The sequence below is a fragment of the Sabethes cyaneus genome, chromosome 3 (assembly GCF_943734655.1).
Source record: "Sabethes cyaneus chromosome 3, idSabCyanKW18_F2, whole genome shotgun sequence".
Taxonomy (NCBI): domain Eukaryota; kingdom Metazoa; phylum Arthropoda; class Insecta; order Diptera; family Culicidae; genus Sabethes; species Sabethes cyaneus.
In genome coordinates this window covers 221,268,532-221,282,691 of record NC_071355.1, presented here as the reverse complement: position 1 = coordinate 221,282,691, position 14,160 = coordinate 221,268,532, and the positions used below count along the sequence as shown (strand labels likewise).

Below are 14,160 nucleotides of genomic sequence, written 5' to 3'. Positions count from 1 at the left end.
CATTCAATTGAAAATATCGTCAGTTAATGTTAATGATGAAAAGTGTTATTTCTGTGTGATGAAGCGTTAGTAACGAAGCAATCGTAGGTAACAATTCGAGCAATAGTATATTTTTAAAATTTATCAGGAAACCAACCTTTTTTGTCAGATTAAATTGTTAGTCTATCCAAATCTATTCAATCAATACTTTCTTTTAAATTTCGTTACACTAATTCTAAGAGAAATCCACTTCCTGGAAGAACACCGCACTGAACTCAACAATTAGATTACTTTCGAACTATGTACCTGTATTCTATATTAATCAGATTTGTCACATTAAAACAACTTTTTCAGTCAATGGTTTGTTACAAGACCGAATCTTCACTCATTACAAAAAACGTCCTATTCCGGAGTTAAAGTATTATATTAATTACCACGTTTTTTTATTTCAAAAACCGCTAATAAAAATCCTTTCTGTGGCACACGCGCTTGACATACCCTTTTGCCGAAGAGCTAGGATGACAGCTAGAATTTCCCAAACGACGGAGACCTTCTTCTGAGATAAAACGGCAACCGTTGCCGGACGCTATGCTACAAACCTGCGCAATCTAACATTTCTGACTCTTGAAAAATGTTGCTGGCTTGCGTGAAAGAAAAATACTTTAATGGGCATGTAAAGCGAACAGACCTGTTTGGTTTGCTTCAAGTTTCATTCAAATCGTTGAAACACTGTCGCATTGTGCATTGGTTGGTTGGAAGGGGCTATTTTCAACAGATCTCTGATTTTCCGTACAAAATGGATAGAGAAGAAATAGAAAATTTTAGTACAAGTCTCTTGGTGGTGGAAAACCATCGACTGGTAAGCTCCACCCACCGTTGCTAAGGGCAATATTTTCCCGATACATTCACAGCGGAAACTGGAGGAACGAAACATACAACCATTAGATGTGTTGGTGTGTTTAACTTATCTCGTTTCTACTGAGTTGTAACAGAGATTTGCACATCCCCTGTATGTGGTGTCTTTCGTCCCCCGGGATCAGTTGGCGGAAGGATAGGAAACTTCTCGTTTTCTCCTCCCATACTGTATTGCCATCCCCAACCATCCGGTCGGGTTGAATGTATGCTAATCTCATGCTGCTTATGGCGCTACTTTTATTTTGTATGTATGTACTATTTATGTTATGCATAGTTTCTTCTTCTTTTTCTTCGAGTCACATATGAATCAGGAGCCCCAAAGTGTTCCAAGAGTGGCAAATGTGCAGCGAACCGTGGGTTTTAACACTTTTCACCCTCGCTTATACTACTCTATACACATACTTACATATGGTTGCACATGAAGGACAAAAACTATAGCTACTACAGGTTCGAGGCGTTGAAGATGCGTTATTTGCCATACCGACGTTATCGGACCTATCAGCAAGCTCTAATCGATGCGAAATGTGAATTTCACAGGCAGTACAGGAAGAACCATAATTCAGGCACTGTTTTTCTCGTTTCGGAAAAGGCCAATGAAACGATCAATGACCAGTTGATGGATTTGAGGGCTGCTACAATTGCTGGCAATTGATAATAAAACTTGGAGGTAACCTTCAAAAATTAATATGGACATCCCGAGATCAATGAACCACTGAGGACTTAATAATTTCTTAATAATAAGAAAAGAAAAAGTGTTGCTTAATATGACAAATGAGGCAATATTTTGGTTTTAAAGTTTCTTCAGGATTTGCAAAAATGATAATGAAAGATTGGAAAGTGTGTTTTCACCTAATCTACATATTTGAAATTTTTGAAAGACAAACGGTAACAGTGTGGACATATTTCCGATACAAATAATGTAAGAAATAAAATCATTTTTAAGATTACCAATTTCGTTAAGCCTTAACTATAAAGTTTTCAGATACAGCAGAAGAAATACCTTGTATTCACTTGAAACATACTATAGATAAACATCAAATATTTTTTTTGGAAACATGTAATATTATGTTACGAGTTGATACCAACAATGCCAGAGCCGAGTTTAACGGGCATTATATTCCTTCTCTTTGTGGTTTGTCTAAAAGATCCTAATAAAGCCTAATATCGAGCTTCAGTATGCATAATATAGGAATCCTTCGAATAAGGCGATGGGTGGTCCATTAATCATTAAAGTTGATTTTTGGTAGTTTACTACCAAAAAGGAAAGGGAAATACTTGTAGGGAAAGACTTCCAGAACGCACCGGAGGTTAGAATGGTCCATGCTATTAATTGTTTAAAAACGCGGAAACTATTTTGTGTAATTATGAATGCACATTTTATTTTGGTGCAAAACAAGCCAATTCATAATTGTGTAGCATGTAAAAGCATCAAACATAGCCACATCCAATAAAATAAAGCGATTATCCGCGATCTCATTCCCCATATAAGAAATCAAGGTTTTCTCTTATGCTTTTACCACTAGTCGGTATGCAAATTTCATAATAAATACAGTCTATCTAATTGATATACTGTCCAATTCTGTGTAATTGATATACTGTCCTGTCCTGTCCGATGATTCATCACAAAAACTGCTTTAACTAGGCATGTTTTTCACATAAATTGCAAAAAAACTTCAAAATACAAAACAGGGGTAGAATGCACCACAGCGGATCGAACAATTTTAAAATATTTTTAATTTGCAGTACATCTTTTGTTTCAGATTATTTATTAAAAATGTAGCAATATTATGTATTGTATAGAACTTAGAATTTGCCTTAAACCTAATTGTACTTTGTTTAACTTACAATATTTCATCCCACATCAGTTGGAGAAAAATAAATGAATAAATTTTATTGCCAATTATGTTGAGATATGAACCCATTATAACCCAACAAACAAACGTATGGACAAACGCTATAACAAACGCTTCCGCCTAGTTTCAGGAGTTTATACAACATGTGATTATATGTAAATTTGCAGGTTGCGTTTAACGCCTGACTGGGCAAACTTGGTGCGTTTTGCCCACGGGTTTTGGCGTTTTGCCCCACATAATGATTTTGACTCTAGCTAAAAATCGTCAAAAAGAACAAAAATTACCGGTTTTTGTTAGGAAATTTCACCAGGAGTAAGTGTAAAAAAGATTCCAAAGTCTTCTAGAGGTTGAAAAACGTGGAACAAATACACCGTTGCTCTGCAAAATGATGTTTTGCTTAAGCGGTGCGTACTGCACCACTTTACCCTACCAGTACCCTACCCTACCCTACCAAAATCAACTTTATTGAGTAATGGACAACTAAGAAATCGCTTTAGGCGTACATCACCACCCAGCACCTACCTTATTCGGGGGTCTGCTGTATACGTATAAGTCGATTGCTATCAATTGACCTCCAATCAACAGCCACTCGCTTGTCCTAGCGAAAACAGTCCTCAGATATCGGTCGAATAGCTCTTCGGTGTACTGGTGGCCGACCAAATAAAACAAGCCTCAGATATCAAAACGTATGGAAAACACTTACAGGAAAAACACATATAATATTACTAATAATTTGATTTTAATTAAAGTTAATTGTTTGTTAGCTTCTTTTGTAAATGTTTATAGCTTACAAATAAAAAAATATTCTACAGATACCTGAAGCAAAATAAATGTTATAAATCAGAAACTTCAATTTCGAAAAGCTTATCGACTACTTTAATGTGCTTTCTCATTTGCTAGCACCATTCCACTGAGGCGCTCCGAAACTTTTTCGATGGGTTTCTCCTTTTCGAACATCTCTTGCTGCACTACATCCTTAATGGAAACAGTGTTTCCATTGTTGTCCATTCCCAGCAACAAATCCGTTTGTGTTTTCACCTCATTCCAAGCGTAATCGATGTCTTCCGGTTGTGGATCGAGTCCGGCGATCATGAATCGTAGAATGTATTTACCCTGGTAGGTGGCTGGGATGATGAAAATTTTCTTACGTTTGGTAATATTATCCAACAACTGTTTCGAGAGACTATCCTCGCCCTTCAGGCGGAAACAGATCAGTGCCAATGTGGACGATGTTACTTCAAACCTTTCATCAGCACGAACATATTGCTCGAATTTCTGTGCCAAACTTATGTGGAATCGTATAAGATTGCGAATTTTTTCAGCGCCCATGGTTTTTAGAGTGATCCATACCTTTAGAGAACGGAATCTTCTGCCGAGTTGGATCTGCCAGTGACGGTAATCTGGTGCTCTACTTTGACCCTGATACTTGTGCTGTAAATAGATACGATCTACGCTGAACGCTTCGGTGATCTTTCCCGCATCTTTAAACCACATAGCACAACAATCGAAATTTACAAAGAGCCACTTGTGTAAATTAAATATAACTGAGTCCGCAGTTTCCAATCCTTTTTTGATCCACGCATATTCCGGAAGACAAAAAGAAGCCCCTGCATAAGCTGCATCTATATGAAGCCATATTTTGTTTTCATTGCAATACGGACCGATCTCTTCCAAATTGTCATAGGCACATGTACCGGTTGTTCCAAGTGTTCCCACCATGATAACAGGGAATAAACCATTTGCTTTATCTTCTTCGACGGCATTGATCAAGGTTTTTCCTCTCAAAACGCAATCGTCGTCTGCCGGCAATAATCTCATTTTAATTGCGCCCAATATTCCGGATTTTTCCACCGAACTGTTACTTTGATCACTGGTATAGGCAACCAATCGGCCTCGAATTTCCGCCTCTGTTAATTCCGGATGTTCTAGTGTTAGTCTGCGAACTGCTTGTTCCCGAGCAACGAGAACCGCTACGAAAGTTGACTCACTAGCTGAACCCTGAATAACTCCACCACCGTTTCCTTCATCGCTATTAAGAAAACATTTCGGGAGATTTAGAAGCTGTCCAATCCAGTTCATCATGATGACTTCCAATTCAGTGCATGCAGGACTGCAAATCTAAAATTTAACCAGAGTTATGCACAATTGCTAATGCTTCTGCTAATTTAATTGACTTTACCCAGCTAAACCCAACGACTCCGAGTCCAGCTGCAATAGTCTCGCCCACTATGGACGAGTAGGACGTTTGCGAAGGATAGAACGCGTGGAAGTTAGGTGACTGCCAATGTGTCAGACCTGGCAGGATGGTGCGCTTGAATTCCTCCATAATCGATCTCCAATCCTGGCCGTGTTCCGGAATTTCCTTAGCTAGGAGGTCGTGCAGATATCCAGGCTCCACCGATGGGAGAACGTCCCTAGAATAGTAAAAAATGTACGAGTTAATCCTTGTAATCAGTAAAGAAAATATCAATTAATGTGTTTGTAATTGTTATGATTGGTTGGTGAACGTCTGGAGCGATTCCTCGCTGCCACTGCACCACTGTGGAGCCTATTTAATACCTGTAGGTATTACCGCCCAGTTAGCTTCGAGGTACGATGCTGGTCTAACAAACTAGTCGTCGTATGTTCGAATCTCGGCTAGGCGGTGCTTGCTAGATAGAGTCAGTAGGATCATTACACTGGCACCGTAATTTTCTTGTACTCTAACAGCCGGCTGCGAAGTCTATCGATAAAGAAGGGTAATGTCTAATGACGGTTTAAGCCCAGGGCTTTAGGTATAAAATAGGCCCTACAATGATTATTAACCTCTCTCTTACAACCCCTTTACCCCGGTGGAAACTACGTTCATATGCGGAGAGAGAAGAAGGCACTCATACGAATGCTGAATGCACAAGCACGGGTAGTTTTGCCAGCCATCACGTTCCTCAACCTATTAAGCACCTATTTTCCAGGTTAGGAACGGTTCACGACAGCGTCTGATCTTGGGTGACATTGCGATTCTCGTTTCGAGTGATTTTGGTTCGTTTCGCCCATTTGTTTAACGTGGTCGAAACGAACCAAAATCACTCGAAACGAGAATCGCAATGTCACCCCTGGAGTGGGAGGATGGTGAGCACGGCGACTCGGCACTGAGACTAGGTTGGCAGCACCATCATGAGCTTGAAACTCGATACTTGAGCTTGAAAAGAGGTTTGGAAGAACCGCGGCAGAAAGAGCGCAGGTCCTACCAACGAACTGGGAACGTGTTTTGTCGTGTTGGGCATAATGCAAGATCGCGTTATAGATTGGAAGGCGATCAACGAGAAAATATTTCTATTGAGGATAAGGGCCGTTTCTTGAATTACAGCATGATCAACGTGCACTGCCCACACAAAAGTAGTCCCATCAATAAAAAGGAAGCGTTCCAGCGGCTGAAGCAAAGTATGACAGTAGCTGTTCATCACGGGACATCGTCTTCGGGAAAACATCGTCCTCAGGCCCAGTTCGGCAGGGAAGCAATGTATAGGCCGGTGATAGGGCGCCGTAATCTACACACCGACACGAACCAGCAGAACCACTTTTCCCCACGCAACGATATCCACAACGCCGCTTCGAAATCACTCGACCGAGTACAATGAACCCGATTGATCACAGTTTTATAGATGACCGGATGAAGAATAACCAAACATATGTTTCCTGCAGGGTGCGGAGGATGACTCTGATCATTTGCTAGTATCAGTACATGTTCGCTCAAAGGGGTTCACCTCACCTGAACAGTAGGCCCAGTGAACAAATCTCGTAAGGGCTGGGCACGGAAACCTGACATGTGTAGGGACCAGAAAGGCAATCTGATCACAAACGAGAGCTAGGTGGTGGACAAAGGGAAGTAGTTCTTCGATGAGCATCGAGAGTTAACAGAAGGAGGGTGAACACAAGCCTGTAAGTAATTACAAACGATAGCTGCTTAATGGCTTTTATGGGGCCTTTATATAGCCTTTATGGGGGCCCGTGCTACTACCGATCAAATTTTCACTTTCCGGCTAATCCTTCGCGACTGATCAAAGCTGGCAGTTAGTGATGTGTTCCAAGTGTGCTTCGGGAGTACCATAGAGCTTCCTCGAATCGCGCACAGGGTTGCGGTAAAGAAATGAACTGTCCTGTGTGTAAAACATCGCAATTGAAAGTGTAATCCGAAGAATGGGTATCGAAAAAGGACGCACAATTTTTAGTATAAGGTATCTTTACTTTACTTTTGCGTTTCGCAGATCGAGATCGACGCTACTCTCCGGCGCAGCACGCTAGATTCCGTGCTGGTCACACGCTGGCACAACGCTCCGCATTATATTGAAGCAGATCAACGAATTCCAGGACTCTCTTCTGCTGGTGTTCGTTGACTTCGAAAAGGCGTTCGACCGACTCAACCACGAAAACATCTGGGGCGCACTTAGGCGTAGAGGAGCTCCAGATAAGCTAGTCCATGTCATCGAGGCTCAGTAGGAGACGTTCTCCTGCTAGGTTTTGCACGACGGCGTCTTGTCCGACCCCATAAGGGTTACTGCTGGCGTGAGACAGGGCTGCATTTTATCACCGCTTCTGTTTCTCATCGTTATGGATGAGATATTAGTTGGAGCAATTGACCTCTTCGAGAGCTGGGAGCTCACAGGTACAGGTCTCACAGTCAATGTAGCAAAAACTAAGTCTATGGTAGAGAACACTGTCAATTCCACCAACTTCACAGTAGTGGGACAACAAGTTGAGCAGGTGGACGCCTTTCAATATCTTGGTAGCCGGAGTATAGAAGGCTTGGGCTAACAATAAATGAGCCAAAGACCATATACATGGAAGATCGAGGCTCAAAGGAAACGAATACATGCCTCCCAGGGACGGTAACCGTAGACGGCGACGAACTACAAGTGGAAGATGAGTTCATGTATATGGGATCGCTTGTTACCGTAGATAGCAACACTAGTAAAGAGGTCCAACGGCACATTCAATCGGGAAACCGGCCCTGCTTTGCCCTTCGCAGAACGCTATAATCAAGAAGCATACGCCGCCGTACGAAGCTGGCAACGTACAAAATCCGTATTAGCCGTGACGCTTGTCACAGAGAACATAAAGGTAAGGGTGCTGTGGACGATATTTGGCGGAGTATAAACTGAAAGCGGACAGAGGCGGAGGCACATAAATACGAGATACAGTTGAAGAGATTCCCATCGTTCATCTGGCGAAAGTCGGTAGGCTACGGTGGGCCGGGCACGTTGTAAGGATGCCGGACGACAGTGAGTTGAAAACTGTTCTCTTCAATAAGCCCACCGGCACCACAAATAGGAGGGCTCAACATGCAAGATGGCAAGACCAGGTCGAAAGTGATTTACGACTTTGTAAGTTTCCGGATAAGATCTGGCTAACCTCTAAATTGGGAGAGTAGACCATTTCCAACCATTTTTATTTGATTGAAGAAGTTTAGTGGAAAGTTTGGCGCATGCCATGTTTTAACATCTAGTATGGGCATTTTCAATTTAATCTAAGGTAAAACTTTTATTAAATTACAATATTTTTTACACAACGGGATGAAAAAAATAACAAAAAGCGAAAACTTGTTTTACCGACTCTTTTTTAAATTCATTAAGTCAAGCATAATGGATTGTCAAAAATTATTTTACAACTAACTACTTAGGTATTTTTCCACGGTTGTAACGGTTTTTATTTCACCGAAATTGTTTATGATCACAATAAGAGTCAATAAGTGCCACAATAAGAGTCCAATAAAACATTAACGGTTACTTAGATCGACAACGTATTATCGAACTGCATGCCTTTAGTGCAAATTTATCTAAATTATTCGTTTAACCTCTTCTCAGACATCATTCTACCGATTTATTGAATCATTTTAAAGTTGTTATTTTAGAACAATTCACTTATCTATATGTTTCTGTATGAAATAAAACTATCGCTCAAACGATAATGCCATAGTATGATATGACCAAGTTCACTCCAATTTTTTTATCAGTTTCTAGTTTTCATTTCATTTTACTTAGCAAAGAAAACAAGAGCCTCACTCGTTTTAAAACGGAACTTTGTTGCAACTCAGTGTATCACTATAGCATACTATTCAACATGTAGTAAAACGTCCAGAACAAGTTCAGATTTTTTCAACCGACATTCGACAAATTATGATCAAACACATCACAAACACTTTATTTAGAGAAAAATAGTAAACGGTTTCGACTTCTCAACGTAACCGTGACATTAAACCCGCAATAAGACACAACGGTAAATGTTTTGTATTTTTTAAACCTTGTTTTCAAGATCACCAGTTACACCGACTGTTTTTGTGGACTTTATTCACTATGCACATATGACTTGCGTTCTTTATTTGCAAGTTTCAATTCCAAGATGCATTTTTATAATGTAACCGTTGTAACTGTTAGTTGATTGAAAGCTCGATTCCTTGCATACCTCTCCCTGATGTTCTCCAGGTAATCAGCAACAAAGTCTATTGCAGCTTTACCGAACTCACGAAACTCACTGATGTCCATATTGGCCATTTTTTGAAACCAATTTTAATCACTGCGTATCTATCAATGCAAAATAAACACAATTTCACCGAACAACTTGATCACTATCACTATTTTTAGTTCACCAAATTAACCGATATACCGATATATTCCGAGAGGCTCGCATCACGCACGCAACCGAACTTGATCGCAGACTGAGCGAAAGCCTTTCAGGCCCAGACTTATTTATGCACAGAACTGCTGAGTGGCCACGCATTGCCCAGCGATTCCTCAGACCCCCGAAAAACAACAACAGAGCAAAATTCATAACAGTGGCAATCTGGCGATGCACAGTCATAAGGCAAGAGTATAGGCTAGTCTACACCTGAGCGGTGGTTGGGTGGTGGCTGCGCGGTTACTTTTGAATGTACCGCGGGACCGGAAGGGACTCGACGCGACAGGTTAATAGGTGCTTAGCGCTCGTGAAAAAAGAGTCTGCAAGAGGCTTGTGGTCTGAGATGATATGTAAACAATGAACTTCGTATGCCAACAGAGCCTTTCATCGCGGTGGCGTCTTCGTACCTTCTTCGTAGAGCATCCGATCATCTGGAATAGCGGTGAGCTAGAGTCAGAGACCAGAAGTTCGCCGGTTCAAGTGACCAAACTCTAAGTGGACGTGGACATGAAAGTGATGCAACTGATGGATTGTGAAGAGGATCTTGTTGAGACGATGATTATGCTGTGGTGTGATAAGATTTTGTTTTGCAGTTAGGGTGGATCTGGTGCGAAACATATGCTGAGATGAAAGGAACAAGGATACATAAAATGATATGTTGTACTACTTCACACTATAATTAGCTTCCAAGTTATAATCCATAAAAGTTTTTCGAAAAACATCATTTATAAACATGTTATAAACATTTATATGTAGCGAACCACCCTGACTGCTTTTTTTGAAATAATATTATGTAATAAGGATCTCTCAACCAAAGAGCCAGACCTCGTTGGATATGTAATCCAACGGAAGAGCATTTTATTATGTATTTTAAAATTAATTATTCTCATGCTAATTAATTAGTCAATCATCGAAAGTTCGGCAAAAAATATCTCAGGACCGAAGGTTGTGGAAAGTGAAATGGAAAATGGAATAGACCTAAAATCATAAAAAACGCGCTGTCATGCTTTAGTTAGGTTTAACGCTTGGGATGGACCAGAAGAAAAGTGGTGCAAGAGGCCAACTGGATTTCATAAGCTAAACTGTCGCGTTTTTCTGGCTTGCACGAATGCGGTGAAAAGTTTTTGTTGCATATGTGCCGCAATGCCCCCTTCGTCCATGTTTCAAGTGGACAATAATAATGAAAGCTCGTGTATAACAGCAGCCTCCGATTATCGAAGATATGAAGACGTATAATCATTACTGTATGAAACGTTGCAACGCGTTGTTGTAATTGCGAACGTTTAATTTTGGACGCTATTTTTATTTATGGCATTAGTTATTGTATCTGTGACGAAGCATGTAAAAAACATAAAAAGGTGTTTGCATAAGTCTTATTATAAAGTGCTATAATAGCAACAACAAAAATCTTTTTTACAATTTCTATAAAATTAAATACCTAGAAGTCCATATTTTACCATTTCCATATTTTACCAGTAAACTGTGTACAGCAATCGGAACCAGCTGCAAAAAACAGTCTTCGTGACTGTCGCAGTAGCATTTTTGAATCCAATGCCCTTCTGGCATACAAAAAAAAAGTTTTATCAAATTTGAATAAAATTTATTAAATCTCATAAAACATTCATTGCGTAGATAACGCTTTATTGTTAATATAACAAAAATAAAATATTCATCCCATCAGTAACATGAAGCTATTAAAATAATTCTTCCATGAAATAAAGCTCTTGAAATTTTATATCAGAAAAAAGTGGCTTTCCACGATATTTTTCGCCTACCACCCATTGGATAAAACCGTATACGTGCCGCGCAAACCGTGCGAATATTTCTTTTATTCTGAGTGGACGCTTCGGTATTTCATCTCATGCTGGCGAAAACGAGTCAAGTCTTCAGGGCATCGAGGGCCATTTGTGAAAATGTTACGCATGTAAATATTACAGTAGTTGTTCCGGTTTTTTGTTTACCATTTCTGTTTTCGACCTTTTACTGTGCGAACTGCAGCGATTGCAGTCTATATATTGCTTAATTTTCGATACGGGTTTTCATGTTCAGACTTCCGTGCTGGTCAGAGTAGGGTTCGATTGTTTCCAGGTATAGTACCGGACCAGTTTCTGCGGCCTACTTTCTGTCGTCATATATCAGGGGAAAACCTACCACCACTTCTTGCTGATAGGTATTATCTTGATTGTACATTCGGCTTTCGGTACTTTCGTGTGACACGAAAGCAGACAGTTCCGAATAATTAGTAGGCTGCCAAATATACCATTCCATACCCTACACATTTTTAGCGAATCATTTGTTCTTTTCGCGGCGAAATTATTTCTGTAGTTTTCAATCGAATTGATGGTGAAATAGGTTAAATTTCTCAAGTAAGCACGCTGATACAATAAACATAGATGTTGCATCACTAAAATTAGTGTTAATTTTGGGTGTAACAAAAATATCTCTCAGCTTACACAACACCTGCTTGAGGGACCCATATGTAAATAAGCAAAGCTCTGGAGGTGCATTCCGCATGCTGAACTTGGCCTTCTTTGTAGACAACGACCTGTAGTGAGGTACCCTTACTGCAGGTGGCACACCGGTTGTAGTGAAATAAGATGAAATGTACAAATAAACTGATTAACTTATGTTAACTTGAAAAATTATTCAATGCCATGTAAATTTACTCCAGATAATACCTTTCCTAATTCACTGAGAAAATTTGTTTATATTTTTGTATGTTTGTAAGATTGACATAAGCAAAGTCCAAAGAAATTAGAAAACCCTCAAGGTGCTCTCCCAGATCTTGTTACGTCGTCTATCTCCAATAGCAAGAGATTTCATCGGGCAGCATCAGGCTGACTTTATGGAGGTCCGTGCAAGTACGGATCAAATTTTCACACTCTGACAAATCCTCCAGAAATGCAAAACCGGTAACCGGGCAATCCAGTAAAAAGGCTAGTTTCCCGACAAAAGTAGCCGCAGTTTTTTTTGTGTTTTTTTCTAAAAGTGTCAATTTGATTTTCAATAGATGTTTTTAGTTCATAAACATTTTCAATCATTCAACTAATTCATTTCAATTAATTTTCCATTAAACCTAAAATTGAAAAAAAAAGAATTCCTATTTTTTGTTCTATTCTCTCACGCGTTCTCTCTACTCTCGGTTTCGTTTTTTATCTTTTACAGTCCCGGTTTTTTATTTTTTTGCTTCGTTTTTCTCCATTCCTAAACGCTTTTCTTGGTTTTTGCTCTACTTTTTTTGCGTTCTTCCTCTTTTTCTCTCGCTTTCCTTGTTTTGTTCCTTGTTTCCTATTTCATTGGTCCGTTTTTCTTCGTTTCCTGTTTCATTTATCCCATTTTAGTTCTGTTTTTCTGTGTCGTGTAAGACCAAATGGTTCCCGTTTCCGTATTTTTCTTCTCTTTTTTCTTATTTTTTTTCTTTCCAGTTTTTGTTTTCTTCTGAATCTATTTATCTTCTTTGCTTTTTGTTTTTCATCTTCGGTGCCCCGTTTTATCGTCTTTTCTGTCTCGTTTATTCTATTTTTAGCTCCTTTTTCGCACTTTCCTCTCTGGTTTTTCTTTTTTAACTCCCGTTTTTCGTCTTATTCTCTTTTGTTTACGCTCGTTTTTCTTGTTTTTCTTTTCTTCCTTTTCTGTCCTATTTCCCCGTTTTTGTTTCATCTTTTTTGTTTTATTTATCCCGTTTGACCTGTTTTTCCCGTTTTCCTCGAAATTTATTTTTTCCCTCACTAGCTATGCTCCTTTTTTCTTTTGATTTTGCTCGTTTTCTGTTCCGTACTCCCTTTTATATCACGTTTTCCCTGTGTTTCTCTCTGGGTTTTTCTTTTTCTGTTTGCATTTTGATCTTTCTCTTTTGCATTCCCATCTTTCGCCCTTTTTCTCAATTCTGAATTTCTTCTCTTCTACATTTCTATTTTTTTGGTTCCGTTTCTTTGTTATTTTCTGTCCCGACTTTTTTTTCTGTTTTACAGTCTCGAATTCCGTTTTTTAACTTCTTTTATATCCCGTTTTTCGCTTTCGTCTGAGGGTTCATAGCAAATTATTTTTAAAGTTTTTGTCACTATCGAGGGGCGATAAAAAATTGTTGATTTGTATTTGTATTTGTATAAAATCAATTATCTGTGGGCTTTATAGGTTTGAGAGTTTGAAAAATGAGTGTAACGAGTGCAGCAAACAAAAGTGGAAATTATAATGTAATTCTTTCGATTTTTTGGTCACGGTTATTCTTCCGTTTTTCTTTTTTTATGCCTCTCTCTCTCGCGCCCGTATTTCCTCTCTTTCCATCCCATTTGTTTAGCTTTTGTCACGTTTCCTTTGTGCTCTTTTCCGTTTTATTTTTGTTATACTATACTAGCTGACCCGACAAACTTCGTATTGCCACAAATTAACCTGTATTGTACATAAATCATGAATCTCGGATGATCTTTGTCACAATCTCGAATTTTGCAAGCCCCCCAGTGGGCGGCGCTTCCGACGGCGGGTGACCGGCAACACTCGCGACCGTCTCGTCCTGAATGATCTAGTGTTACTATAGATAGTTTTTGTGGTCTTGTATTGACTAATGTTTTATAGAAGAGTCTCGAATTTCTCGAGTTCGATTAGTTTTTGAGTTTCGCAAAAATTTCTGTTTTATTTGTATGAGAGTCCATATCCCCCTTCCACAGGGGTGAGAGGTCTCTAACTATCGTAAAATAAATTCAAGACTCCAAAATCTCCCACTTGCCAAATTTGGTTCCATTTGATTGATTAGTTCTCGAGATAA

At 39.4% G+C, this 14,160-nt stretch overlaps 1 protein-coding gene across 1 annotated transcript; it reads right to left on the bottom strand.

The window, feature by feature from the left end:
* Positions 1-3,623: 3,623 nt before the first annotated feature.
* LOC128740756 (3,4-dihydroxyphenylacetaldehyde synthase) lies at positions 3,624-9,274 on the bottom strand. Its single transcript, XM_053836321.1, has 3 exons — positions 9,186-9,274; positions 4,927-5,161; positions 3,624-4,865 (listed from the first exon to the last, which is right to left on the bottom strand). Exons 1-3 carry the CDS (start codon positions 9,272-9,274, stop codon positions 3,624-3,626), a joined length of 1,566 nt encoding a protein of 521 aa, XP_053692296.1.
* Positions 9,275-14,160: the final 4,886 nt, after the last annotated feature.